Source organism: Eptesicus fuscus, chromosome 10 (assembly GCF_027574615.1).
Source record: "Eptesicus fuscus isolate TK198812 chromosome 10, DD_ASM_mEF_20220401, whole genome shotgun sequence".
NCBI lineage: Eukaryota > Metazoa > Chordata > Mammalia > Chiroptera > Vespertilionidae > Eptesicus > Eptesicus fuscus.
The window spans coordinates 60,749,100-60,763,060 of NC_072482.1; the positions used below are offsets into that span (position 1 = coordinate 60,749,100).

General features: G+C 46.3%; 1 protein-coding gene and 1 pseudogene across 1 annotated transcript in view; both read left to right on the top strand.

Moving 5' to 3' along the window:
* LOC103284730 (coiled-coil domain-containing protein 162-like) overlaps positions 1-13,961 on the top strand; it is a 51,203-nt gene that overhangs the window by 22,206 nt on the left and 15,036 nt on the right. The window contains exons 9-11 of the mRNA XM_054722670.1: positions 3,978-4,087; positions 12,836-12,985; positions 13,806-13,859. Coding sequence (XP_054578645.1) covers positions 3,978-4,087; positions 12,836-12,985; positions 13,806-13,859 — 314 coding nt within the window. The remainder of the gene's footprint in view (positions 1-3,977; positions 4,088-12,835; positions 12,986-13,805; positions 13,860-13,961) is intronic.
* LOC103283830 (40S ribosomal protein S19-like) lies at positions 6,380-9,258 on the top strand (annotated as a pseudogene).

Sequence of the window (13,961 nt, forward strand, 5' to 3'; positions counted from 1 at the left end):
GCCAACTCCACTTGGCCAGGAATTACTTCTCCTGGATGAATTCTACTCTCCCTGGCTTCCCCTGACTCCTGCCTTCAGATGTAGATGCATGTCTAAACTTGAACTCATGAGTAGGAAGTGAAGATCTCCCAGCATGCAGGGAAAATACTTCCCCTTCAGCTAAGCCCGGAGCTAAAGCCAAACCAGTTCTGCGGGTATTTGGCAGGTGATGGTCCCCAAACAGGAAGTGTGTGATGGATGTGGTCCCTCACTAGGCTTCTCTGAGCCAGAGACCTGTCCCTAAAGTATCCAGGGAAAAGTATCCAATTTCTTGTCTGAAATATACATAAGCTCTGAATTGTCAAAGTTTAGATTTATAAAAGTCTTAGACATCTTAAGAAGTGTGAACCTCTAGGCACATTAATCTTTGGATTTTCCACTTCAATTTTGCTAGGACAGTGATGATATGTCTACCGCCTTTGTTGTCCTAAGGGAAAAACAACATCAGATTTATTTGTTTATGATGGAAAGTAGACAATTGTAAAAGAAAATGGAATCCCATTTTCAAAAACAGGACCCCCGCCTCCCAATAAATAACATAATAAGTGCAAATACCAGAGGCCCCTGCTGTGTCATATTCACATTTCTGGGAAGATTGTGCTGGATGCTTCCTCTTATGTGCAGTGAGTCTCCTGTCAGAAAAAATGAAAGTGTGAGTCAGAAACCTCATCTGAAACTTGGAAGAGCCAGCTGGGGGCAGGGAGTGGCTCTGTGCGTGCTCTTGCTGATGGCCAGCACCCCCAACAAAAAGGGGGTGTGGGATGAGGCTTGGCTCCGGTCTATGACTCCCTAGGTCTCTCTTTATTTCTAGCACCCCCAGGGCCATGCACAAGGAAATGAGCCCCACCTACCCGCACAACTAACACACACATGTGCTTTTGCTCTTTCACATGCAAGTGAAGGAGTGTTGACGTACTTCCATGGTTCTAGCATTGTCATATTATTTTAAATTTGATTTTATTTGTTTAACCTGGTTCAAAATTCAAAATGATATTAACAATGTATACTTAGAAGTCGTGTTGCCACCACTGACCCTCTTCTACCACCCCCTATGTAACCACACTTTTAATTAGTTTTTAATATATCCTTTCAGGGCTTTTATTATGCATATACTAATTCATTCCTTCATTCAATACCTATTTACCGAGCACATACTATGTTCTAGGCATCTATATTTTAGACACTGTTTGCATCCTTACTGTTATGGGGCAAAAAATCCTTACCCTAATGGAGTTTATCATCTAGAAGGGGGTAGACAGACAATAAGCAATAAACATCCTCCTATATAATAAAGGGCTAATATGCAAATTGTCCCCTCTGGAGTTTGACCAACCGGGAGTTCAACCACTCGCTATGACGTGCACTGACCACCAGGGGGTGGCACGGAACGAAGGAAGGCCCCAGCCGGCAGCAGGAGAAAGGGAGGCCCCGGCTGGCGGCCACCAGCCACTAGGGACCCTACCCATGCACCCTACCTGGGCCTCTAGTAAGAAATAAGAAGATAATGCTGTAAGGAGGATGGGGCTGTGGAGGTTTGATGGGGCATGTGGCAATTTTAAATAGGGTGGTCAGAATACACTTCACTAAGAAAGTGCATTTTGAGCAAAGTTTGAAGAAAGTGAGGGAATTAGCTAGATGGGTATCTGGAGGAAGAGCATTCAGACAGAACAACAAAAGTCCATATGAAGCCCCTAAGCGGAGCATGCCGATCACACATTTATGGAACACCAAAGACCCAAATGTGACTGGAACGGAAAGATTGAGGGGGAGTAGTAGGAGATGAAGTCAGAAAGGACGAGTGAAAGGAGAACGGATCATGCAGGGCCTTGCAAAGTTTACTCTGTGTTTACTCTGAATGTAATGGGGAGCCGGCCCAAGGGTTTGAGTGACATGATCTGACTTACATTTTAATAGAATCTCTTTGGCTCCTGTTTTAAGAAGGGGCAGTGAAGGAAGAAAGTGTGGAATAAGGGAGAGGCTGGTTGGGAGGCTATTGCAATAATCCAAGCAAGGTGGCTCAAACAAGGTTGGAGCAGTGGAAGTATTAAGTGGCCAGATTCTGGGTATGTTTTTGAAGTAGTCATTAATGGGTTGAGTATTGAGTATGGGAGAAAGAGAAGAATCCATGGTAACTCCAAGATTTTTTACCTGAGCTATTGGGAAAATAGAATTGCCATCAACTGAGATGGCAAGTTGGGGAGGGAAGATCAGGAATTTAATCACAAGAGAAGTGTGAAATGCCTTTTAGACATCCAAGGAGAGATGCCAAGTGGGAGTGAGACCTAATTTTGAGGGTTGTCAGCATACGGATGTTATTGATATCCAAGGGAGTGAGTGTAGATAGAAAAACAGGTTGACTCAGGGATGAGTCCTAAAACACTCTAACGTCAAGGGCTGGGAGTGGGGAAGGGGGAAGGAGAACCAATAAAAGGGATCTGGAAGGAACAAACAGTGAGGTAGAGGAAAAGTAGGACAGAGTGCTGTCCCAACGTCTAGTGATGGAAGTTTCTCGAGCACAAGGAAGTGAAAAATTGTGTGCAATGTTGCTGGTAGTCAAGTAAAACCACTGGCTTTAGCCATGTTGTGATCATGTTGGTGCTTATGGCAAAAGCAGTTTCATTGGCGTGGTGCAGGTGTAAGCTGGGTGAGTGCGTTTAAGAAGGATTTTGAGAGAAGTCACACACAGTAAGGGTTGACATCTCTTTCTGAGAGTTTTGCTAAAAAGGGAGCAAAGAGATGAGATAATGGCTGACAGGGGAAGTGGGGTCTAGAGAAGGATTTTTATGAGATGGGAAAAATAATGTGTGCTATTTTGAGTGGTCCAGGAAAGAGGGGAGAAGTGATGATATTGGAGAATGGCAAATTTTTGGAGCAATGACGTTTAATAGGCTTGAGGAGATATTCTCCCACTTTATTATATTTAGCATATCTTTCTCATAAAAGATAGCATTTTATATCCACTGTCCTGCAAGTTGAATATTTCACTTAACAACCGAAGCTTCTTTTCATATCAGTACATGGAGAAGGTCCTTTCTTTCTTACAACTTCATACTATTCCACTTGAAGGATATTCTACAGTTTAGGTTTTGTTTCCAAGCTTTTGCTGTCCTAAACAATGCTATTGTGAGTAACTGTGTACATGTTTCATCTCATAAGTGTCAGCCCTATTGTGGCTTCAGTCTAGGAACTAAAGTTTATAGTCTGTCCACTCTCAACATTTCTAACCTATGACTCTTTTCTTTCTTTTGGATTTCCTCCCATTTATTTATTTATTTTTTAATGTTTTTTTATTGATTTCAGAGAGGAAGAGAGAGAGAGGAGAAACAATGATGAGAGAATCATGGATGGGCTGCCTCCTGCATGCCCCCCACTGGGGATCGAGCCACAACCTGGGCATGTGCCCTGACCGGGAATCGAACCGTGACCTCCTGGTTCATAGGTCGATGCTCAATCACTGAGCCACGCCAGCCGGGCTCCTCCCATTTTTTTAAATTAACTCCATATTTAAATTAATTTTGCCTGTAACACCAGGAATGTACTGAAATATGTACATATATTAGCTCTTCATTTATTTCTGATGATTGTGTTAGGCCGAATAATTGTTCAGATACATGTAGGCACTTAGTGACGTCACGCAGGACCAATAATATTTGACCCACGATTTTTAGTTATGGTAGCAATATTATTCCCTGTCTTCAGAGGTGCTTTTCTGAATCTTTTCATTAGGGTCTCGTTAGATATCTTCCTTATTTCCATGTTCTGAAAGATCCTGTGTCCTCAACCACCTCCTTCCCTCCCCGACTTCCCCACTAAGTTTTCATGTATTTGGAAATGACAGCTAGCTGTGGCCAGTGCTGTCTCAGAGAGCTGCCATTTCATAGTCATTAACGGTTGTTCATTGTATCACGATACTAACAGTGGTATGTTTCTTCCCCTAGACCTTTGGAAACACCAAGTCATGAAAGAAAACTTTTCAGTTATCAGACCACAAATAGTTGAAAAGTTTATGCAGAGATTAATGGAGAATTACCAGGAAGGTGGACTAGAGGTATGTATTAAAAAGTAGTCATTCTGTACTGTGTGTGTGTTTTTAACATAAATCCAAACAGGGAAGACTTTCCCCTAAACCAGTGATTTTCAACCACTGTGCCACAAGAATTTTTAAAACATGCAATACCTAACTCTTTAGTCAGGGGCACTGACCTTTTTACTCTTAGATTGTCAAATTAAAAAATGACAACAGCCAACGCAACAACAAAAATCTGGTGTGAATGAATCAAAATTATATCTATTTTTTTTGTCAGATTGGCAAAAAACGTACTGTATTTTTGGTGTGTCACAGAATTTTAGTAATTAGTTTATGTGTGCCAGGAGATGACAACGGTTGAAAATTGTTCCATAAACACAACTCCTAATGCTTCCCTTGCTCCTTTAGGACAAAGATATGAATATATTGAGCCTAAACTCAAAGTAGTAATCACTTTAATTTTGGAAAAAGACTGATTTCTAACAATGATGGGAGAGAAATTAGAATATGCATGCTGGCTAATAACCTTGGGGTTTACTTATGAATGAGTTATTTTTAGCAACATTTCCTATTCTTGGTTTTTTTAGTATAGAATATTTAAAGAGAGAAACCAAAATAGCCTATAATATCACTCAAAAACATTTTTTAAATGTACAACAATATGGGGGGCGGAAGACTTAGCCCAGAAAGGTAACATTTTTATCACTCCTCCACTCCACCATCCCGTTTCCTCTCCACACAGCAAACCAGTGTCAAAAACATTATCTTTTTTTTAATTTTATTTTATTTTATATTTTATTGAGTTTTTACAGAGAGGAAGAGAGAGGGATAGAGAGTTAGAAACATCGATGAGAGAGAATCATCGATCAGCTGCCTCTTGCACTGGAATCCAGTTTCCTTTGAAATTCAACCATTTTTAAAAACCTGGCTTAGCAAAAGGTATTCCATTGTTACATGACAATGTTTTCTCCAAAATTACATTTTTTAAGCTCTTCAAATGTTTTCCATAATTTTATAACCACTTCAGATCTTAATCATGAGGCAGAGAATTCCCAAGCTTGGTGGGGGATACACTTTTCCTCAGAACCTGATGACTTACACGGATTTGCTTCAAGCTTTCAATGATACCCAAGTGGGACACTGTCTATTGTGATGAGGGCTGAAGTGGTTCTTTCTGGGTCCCTGCACCTCAGAGGTTCTCAGCCACAGGCACAGAGATGGCTAGGGTGGGGCTCAGAAAAATGAGTCCCAAACGGTGTGGCTGCCCTGGCCCGTGTGGCTCAGTTGGTTGGGCATCATCCTGTGCACCGAATGGTTGCCGGGCAGATTCTTAGGGCACATGCTCGGGTTGTGGACTCGATCCCCAGTAGGGGGCATGCAGGAGGTGGCCAATGGATGCCTTGCTCTCACATTGATGTTTCTGTCTCTCCTCCCTTCCTCTCTCTAAAAATCAATTTAAAAATCTTTTTTTTTTAAAAAAAAATTGGCTCTCCTTACAAAGGAAGGAAATTCTGACACATGCTTCATCATGATGAACCTTGAAGACCTTATGCTAAGTAAAATAAGTCAGTCACAAAAGCACAAATGCTGCATGATTCCACTTATATGAGGTGCTGGGAGTAGTCAAATTCATAGGCAGGAAGTCGAAGGGTGGTTGTCAGCAGCCAGCGGGGAGGAGGAAGAGGGAGTTAGTGCAGTAGGTACAGTTTCTGTTTTGCAAGATGAAGTGTTCCAGAGATTGATTGCACAACAGTATGAATGTACTTAATGTCACTCAACTGTATACTGAAAAACAGCTAAAATGGCAAATTTTATGTTATGTGATGTGCTTTTAACCACAATAAAAAAAAGAAAAGTTTGTGACTCAAGATCTGCTCATCCCCTATCTATATACTTCACCCTAACACTAAAGACAGGATCTCTAGGAAAGAAATGTTGGTACTTAGTAGGAGACGTTGCAAACCCATATCAGGTACAACTGAAACTCAGGGCCCACTGAAGAGACTGGTATCTGCCTGCCGGTGTCTTGGAATAACAGGACCCCAGGATGCGAGGTCCCTGCAAAGTCTGTGCCTGGTGGGCTTCTGGCTTCTTCTGGATCATCTGCAGTGGCCGGGACTCACTCTTCCAACGCCTCCCTCTCTCCCGATGCCTGGAAGCTCTTGTTCCAGGCAGCTCTTACTGAGCTGGATTTGGCCATCCACCATCTCCACTATGGATCCTGGGACACCACAGGTCATGGTTCTGACGCCTCACAACAAGCCTTAGATATCTGAGGGCAGGCAGGTCAGTCAGAGAAGCTCCGTGAGCACCATGGCTAACACGTGTGAAGCCTCCGTAACGTTACAACCGGGGCCTGCTCCAGGAGGACAAAGCAGACAGGTGGTGGAGAACAAACCATTACCCCTTCCTCCCGAAGGTGCCTGCCCGGTGCCACGGCATATGAACTGGAGAATGGAGCAGGGGCCAGGCCCCCCTCACCTGGTCTCTGTGAAGAGCCCCAATGACACGAGCACAGGACATGGAGGGCCTATGTCCAGCCTTCTCTGCTTCAGACCGACCCACTTCACTTCCTTCATCACTTTACATGAGCCCCCCACCATCCTGATCAGTCTCCTCTAAATTCAAGGTTGTCTGTCCAGTGAGGGGTGCCCTTGACCTGGGGTTGTGATTGATTAATGCCCTTGTGTGTCGGGTTGCGGCCAGCCAAGTCAAGGCTAACAAGTCACCGGAATCCCATGCATTGCCTTCAGGCATCCTGCAGCTGCCAGCTGCCATGTGACTAGCTTTGTTCTTGCTCACTTTGAACCTTTTGGACTCTTTAAAAACCTGAGTTTTTATCATCCAGGATACACTCTCTCCCTACCTGCCCTTGCTGTCCTCATTCAAGTCATTTCATAGCAGTGTATGACAGGACAGGCCCCAACCCGGTGCTGCCCTGGGTCCCCTCCAGGCTCACTGGGTTCTTTGGGCACAGCCTGTCAGTGGCCAGAGCCCATGCAATCACACTGTTCTGCATTTGCCCAAGGATGTCAGAGAAACCTTCTCAGATATCGCTGAAATTCAAATTCAAATATCTGCTGTTTCCTGAGGTTAGTCTGATCTGACTTTTCTTGAACCCATGTTGGCTTCTAGTAATCTTTGCTTCCTTCTCCAGAGTCTGAAAACCAGACTTTCACAATGAATTCTAACATCTTGCCCAAGTGTTATACCAAACCCCTTGGCCTGAAGTCAGAGACTAACCTTTATTGCAAATCAGAGCAACTATCGTCTATTTTGTGGATTCCAGAACCATTTCCATTTACATGCCAAGTCCCTCACTCATTCAGCAAGTGTTCAGAGATATATTTTTTCCAGGCACTTTATTAGTGCTATAAAGGCAAAAGATACAGTCGCTGCCCCAAAAAAGCTTATTGAAACAGTTATGTGAACCGAATGTCAGCACATTAAGTACTCGGATAGAGGCAGACACAGAATGCTATATGAGTTCAGAGAGGGGGCACGACCCTGCTAGAGGATGGGGGCAGAACGCCGTCTGGGAAGACTTCCTGGAGGAGGTGCTATTTGGGTCAAGTCTTGAAGTACAAGTAGGTCTTGAACAGATGAAGAGGGGTCAGGGAAAGAAGGCAGAGCAATCCAGGAAGGGAGTACAGCAGAGCTCAGAGGTGGACATTGGAAAGGTGGGCAGGGCCAGATGCTGCCAGGGCTTGGTGTGCAATTCTTAGGAGTTTGGATATCACTGGGAATTCACTGAAGCATTTTGTCAGCAGAGGTGGGTTTTAGAAACATAATCAAAACACCTGTGTGTTCCTGATGTTAGACAAACTGTCATGAGAGCCTCTCAGATGAAGAAAACCACAAAAGAGCAATCTGCTCCCAGCAGGTCCAAACTTCTGCCATAATGAGACCTGGCACCTGCCACGCTTCACCTCACACTGGCTCCAGAAGAATCCATGGTGCAACCTCATGAGCTATCAGTCAGGGCCATCATCGTGGGTCAGGTTTAAATGTTGGTGAAGGAGTCAACTTACTAGAGGGCTGAGCTAATGGTCTTCACTCTGGGATTCTTCTGGAACCCAGGGACCAGCCTTGGAGGGGAAGTTGGCTGATGAAGCCCCTTCCTACTGTATTTTGACACAGAGGTGACATTTAGTAACCTACAAAGGCAGCGGTGGGTTGCAGAACAGCTTTTATGGTTTTTTTTTGTTTTGTTTTTTTAAATATGTTTTATTGATTTTTTACAGAGAGGAAGGGAGAGGGATAGAGAGTTAGAAACATCGATGTGAGAGAAACAGTGATCAGCTGCCTCCTGCACACCTCCCACTGGGGATGTGACCGCAACCAAGGTACATGCACTTGACCGGAATCGAACCTAGGACCCTTCAGTCTGCAGGCCGACGTTCTATCCACTGAGCCAAACTGGTTAGGGCCTTTTTTGTTTTTTACATATATTTTTATTTATTTCAGAGAGAGGATGGGAGCGGGGAGAAGGATAGAAACATCGATAAGAGAGAGAGAGAGACATTGATCAGCTGCTTCCTGCAAGCCCCCTACTGAGGATTGAGCCTGCAACCCGGTCATGTGCCCTGACCCGAAATCAAACTATGACCTTCTGTTTCATGGGTCGAGGCTCAACCACACCGGCCAGGCCAGAACAGCTTTTAAGAAACAAATTGTGGGAAACGTCGATGCTCCTTTCCCCTGGCTGGCAGTGAGGAGGCCGCACGCTGCCCGGAGTGGCTGTAAAAGATGTGAACCAGCAGGAGTTCCTCAGAGCTCTGGCAGCCTTCCTCAGAACGCCCGGGAAGCTGACAGTCCCTGAATGGGTGGGCACCGGCAAGTTGGCACAGAGAGCACAGAGAGCTTGCTCCCTGCGGTGAGAATTGGTTCTGCACACGAGCTGCTTCCACAGCGCGGCACCTGCACCTTCGAGGAGGCGCTGGGGTTGGCTCCCTGACCAAGATCTATGGAGGCGGCAGAGAAATGGTGCCGTGCCAGCCACTTTAGCAGAGGCTCTAAGAGCGTGGCCACAGGGTCCCCCAGCCCTGGAGGGGCTGAAAATGGTGGAACAGGATCAGGATGGGGGCCACAAACTGACACCTCAGAGACAGGGAGATCTGGACAGAATCGCAGGGCAGGTGACAGCTGCCAACAAGAACAAATGCTGGGTTAATAAATTGCCTAATTCGTAAAAAAAAAAAAAAAAGAAAGAAAGAAAAAAAGAAAAGAAACAAATTGTGTACTGGCCAGTGTGCCTCAGTTGGTTAGGCATCATCCCATGTACCAAAAGGTTGCTGGTTCAATTCCTGGTCAGGGCACATGCCCAGATTTCGGGCTCGATCCCTAGTATGGGGTGTGCAAGAGGCAGCCAATCAATGTTACCCTCTCACATCGATGTTCCTCTTTCTCTCTACCTCTCCCTTCTTCTCTCTCTAAAAATCAATAAAAAGTTAAAAAATAGAAAGAAACAAATTACTGTGAGAGCTCAGAGAAGGATTGTGCCAACAGAAGCCACATAGGCTGTCGTCCCACAACAGATGCTGCTGGAAGGCTGAGTACGCAGGCAGCAGAACCAAATTCACCTGGAGAGAGGGGCTGCCAGGAGCTTCCTGGACCTCTCGTCACCTGTCAGTCACAGCTTCCTGCCTGCCCCACCCTAGACATGCTCCCTGTTCCAGGTCGCCACTGCAGAGGCTCTGGCTGGGCCCTTCCCACCTCCCCTGCCTTCACACCATCCCCTCTGTGCCATCCCCTTGAGCTGCTCTGTCAGCCCAGTCTTCTGAGGCCTCAGCAGAGCCACTGAGGGAAGGAAGCAACACAACTTCTCCAGCCTCCGGAGATGCTCACGGCAAGTCCTGGCCGTTCCCACCTCTTTGGTATAACAGACTCACCCAAGAGTTCCCCATCCTTGCTGGGCAGAGTGCCGTGCTGGCCAAGCGGAGATGGCAGAGAGCCACTGGGGCTCAAGTCTGCATTTGTGTTTAGTTGGGGTCCTGTATCTGCAGTGGCTGTGGCGGTGTCAGTGTGAGGAGTGATTGCCCTGCTACAGAGCTGCTGGAGGCCCTGCTGGTACATCTGAGTCCCAGCGCTGCAGGCCGACTCCAAGCGCTGGGCCCAGCTCACCGGGATGGGGCCACTGGCCACACCTTGCTGACCTCCAATATGGTCTCAAGGCTTAAGGCTTTCCTTGTGATTACTAAATTCACATAGCCTTGGCCCTTTCACCACAGAAAGGTCAAGGTCCCAGGGATGGTAGCTTGGTTCCCTTTGTCTTGGTGTCAGCAGCTAACTCTGGCTCACTTTCCAGGGCCAGGATGGATCGCCTCCACCCCTACTCTGCAAGGGGTCCCTTGAGGAGGCTCTAGAGCAGTGGTTCTTAACCTTTCTAATGCCGCGACCCTTTAATACAGTTCCTCGTGTTGTGGTGACCCCCAACCATAAAATTACTTTCGTTGCTACTTCATAACTGTAATTTTGCTACTGTTAATGAATCATAATGTAAATATCTGTGTTTTCCGATGGTCTTAGGCTCTACAGCAGCGGTTCTCAACCTGTGGGTCGCAAGAGGCTAGAGAGTGGGTGCGGGAGGCTGAGTGCCTTCCCCTGACTCCCTGGCTCCTTCTCATAAAATCCCCCATGAGCAGAGGTTTCCATCCACTGTGGCCATGTTGCTACAGTTGATGACCTTTTCAAACGCTATACTTCCTTCTAATTAATGTACATTTTATTTATATGTGCTTTATATGTAATTATTGCAATTATATATACATTTTATCAGAGTATTAGAAAATAGGAATATGATGTGCTAGAAAATATACTCATCATCTTACCCTCTATTGATAATCACTATTATTATTTTGGCGTATTTCCTTCCACACTTTATAACATTTTTTCATTCATGTACTTTTTAATAAAATGTGATTACTCTATATGCCCTTTTGTTACAGTGTGCTTTCCCCTTGACTGTATGTTATAAATATGTCTCTTTGTCAGTAAACGTATGTCCACAGCATGATTTTGGTGGCTGTTTAGTATTTCATCGTATTGACGGGTGAGATGGAGTCTACCAGTTTCCCATTATTAGGTACTTTAGATTGTTTGTGTTTTTCTTTTATACTGGAGAGGCTACTATAAACAACATCTGCTTACCTATATTTTTGTGTATAACATTTATTCCCTAAAGATGAGTGCCTAGAGGAGGAGTTATTAGGCCAAAGGGCACAAACATTTTAAAACTGTTTCACAGTTACTGCTAGTCTGCCCTCCAAAACACCACTGGTTTCCCTTCCCATTAGCAGTGGTGAGCAAGCCACTCTCCTCACTCCATCAGTCTGGGATTTATCACTGTTTGCCATCTCTGCTAGTTTGCCTCAATCACTTGCCTTGGCAAAGCCTGTCTGGGCTTTCTCTGGAGGTCAATGGGGGCACTGAGGTTGCACTGATAGGACAGTGTCCTGGGCCTCACCCGGGCAATTGAACCAGAGCCAGGGAACCACCCCAGGCTGGAGGACAGCCGGGTTTCTGCAGCAGACTGCCAGTGAGTCTGGAGCCCTCCTGACCCTGGAGGCATCACAGACAACGCTCCTGTAGCGTGAAGGCTGACTCTTCCTAGTAGAGTGGGCCCCCTAAAACCCTCAGATACACACAGACACACTCACTGATACTCCTAGAGGGACACACCCAGACACAGAGGCACTGATACAGAGAGAGATATACAGAGAGAGATACAGACACACACTCACACCTCCACAAATGCACACAGACGCACTCACTGATGTAGACACACATAAGCACTCCCATAGACATGCAGGCCCTAGTCAGGTGGATCTGTCCACCCTGCCACATACTGGCTCCCATTTCTCCCCAGAGCCAAAATCGAAGCCTGCCTTGGAGGGGTGGACATTTCCTCTGTTCCTAATGGCCACCTCCTCAGAAGGGTGCCAAATCTTTTGGAGAGAGGGAGGGATGGACTGCTCCAAGAGTGAAGAGGAGGCCCTTCAGCCAGAGGAAGAGGGACTGCCAGATGCATCATTCTTCAGAGGGCCCTCAGGCTTTTGTCCAGCCCCACCCTTCCCCCGAGTGAGAAATCCACACGGCCGGGGGACATGCACACTCAGATCCCTGGCCTTCCTTCCAGACCACACGCAAGTGCCTGGGACCCTGGAGCTCCCTGAGTCCAGGGCTTCTTCCCCAGATCATCCTCCCTAGAGGGAGAGTGGACCTCACTGCCAGCGCGTGCACCTGGCCTGAGGGGTGGTCCAGGGCAGCTGTGTATGGGCGTGGAAGGCTGGATTGTCTGCTTACATGCAAGGGTCCTCTGCAGTATGATGGGAGGCCAGAAGGAGAAGAGATGGGGGTCATTACTATAAACTGGGGTGGGGGGATCTCTCCCCAGGTCACCACATTTCAGCATAGAACTCAGAGTAGTCCAAGAATGATAAATCCACACTTTGCCTCCCAAGTCATTTTTGATGGTCTATTTTCCAAAGTTGGAGAATTAAACATTTTTATTTCAATGGTTTGTTAGTTTGATTTATAACCTTTAAATATTCAGAATACTTAGACATATGGTATGTGGGCCTCCACTTGTAGTCTTGTCCCTGGTCCTGCGCATGTTGAGAGCAGACCTGAAAGAGAGGGTAGAGCTGATGCTTTTCGAAGGAGGAGAAAGGGAAGTGGCTCTGTGAGCCAAGGCAGCCTGAACCACGAGCCCTTCATGGTGAGGCTGCCCTGCGGGAGCGGCTGTGAATGGTGCCCCTTCCTTTTCAGATCACTTTCAGGAAAGACCACCTGGAGGCCTGCCTCCTTTCTCTGGGGTGTGATGTGATGGCAAGAGAACGCAGCAACTTCGAGAGCTACTCCATGTGTTATGAGCATGTGCTGGAGCATACGAGGCTGAAGCTCTGTCAGAAGGAGCAGGTATGTCCCCAAGACCAGAAGCAATGGGGAAGGTAGAGGAAGGGAGGCCCAGGAGTCACTCTGACGAAGAAAGTAAAACAGTTTTATGTAAGAACTGAGGGTAGATGGCACGCTCCAAATTTCTCTTCTCATTGGCTCATTTTCTCCTGCTGGTATTCTCAGCCACAAAGGGGATGGCCCCAGCAAGAGGGGGTTGTGTGGGTTGGAGGTGTCTAGTGGGGAATATAATAAGAGGTGAACAACTAAGGAGCTGGCCCCCAGGGAAGATGCATAGCTGACCTTCCCACCCTTGACAAACACAAGGCAACTCGTGCTGTTCTGGTCTAGCAGAGAAGCCAGGATCCTTGAGTCAATGCATCTTCAGGATGCACATCATGGGTCTCATGATGAGGCTTCCTTAAAATGAGGCCCCACTGACGGGATCCAAGAGTCACTTCTCCTGTCCTAGATTGCACTCTTTTTGAAATGGGTTGCATCGGAGGTTCAGTGTAATTTTAGTGCATACCTAAAAAAAAGTGCAACCGTCTGAACAAATGAAGCATTAAAATATCAAATAATGAGTCTTGGCTTTGGTCCCCAGCGTGGCTTATCCCCATAGCTGAGTCCTCTGTGTCAGTGTGGATACCTGGGAGTGGGTGCTGTCTTTTGATGCTGGACTGGGCATCCTGAAGCACAGTCCTGGCTCTGGGTGGGGCCCGAGGATCTAAATGAAGCTCCATGGACACAAGTCGGAAGTGTCTGGAGCATGTGGTACTGACCTGCGCCAGGCGTGGAAGAATACATGTTTGAGTTTACTAGTGCACCGCTTTCTTCTCTTCAGGAATTAGATATTTTAAGAAGAAGTCAGAGTCCACCTGAAGATAATGCTGGTCTGGTAGGTTGGTTATGACTAAAAAGTTTCTCTCCTCCATTTCTCAATTCCGCGACCCCAGCAGTAGCCACGCCTGGGACTCCCTGGTGTTGCTTTCCTGTGCCC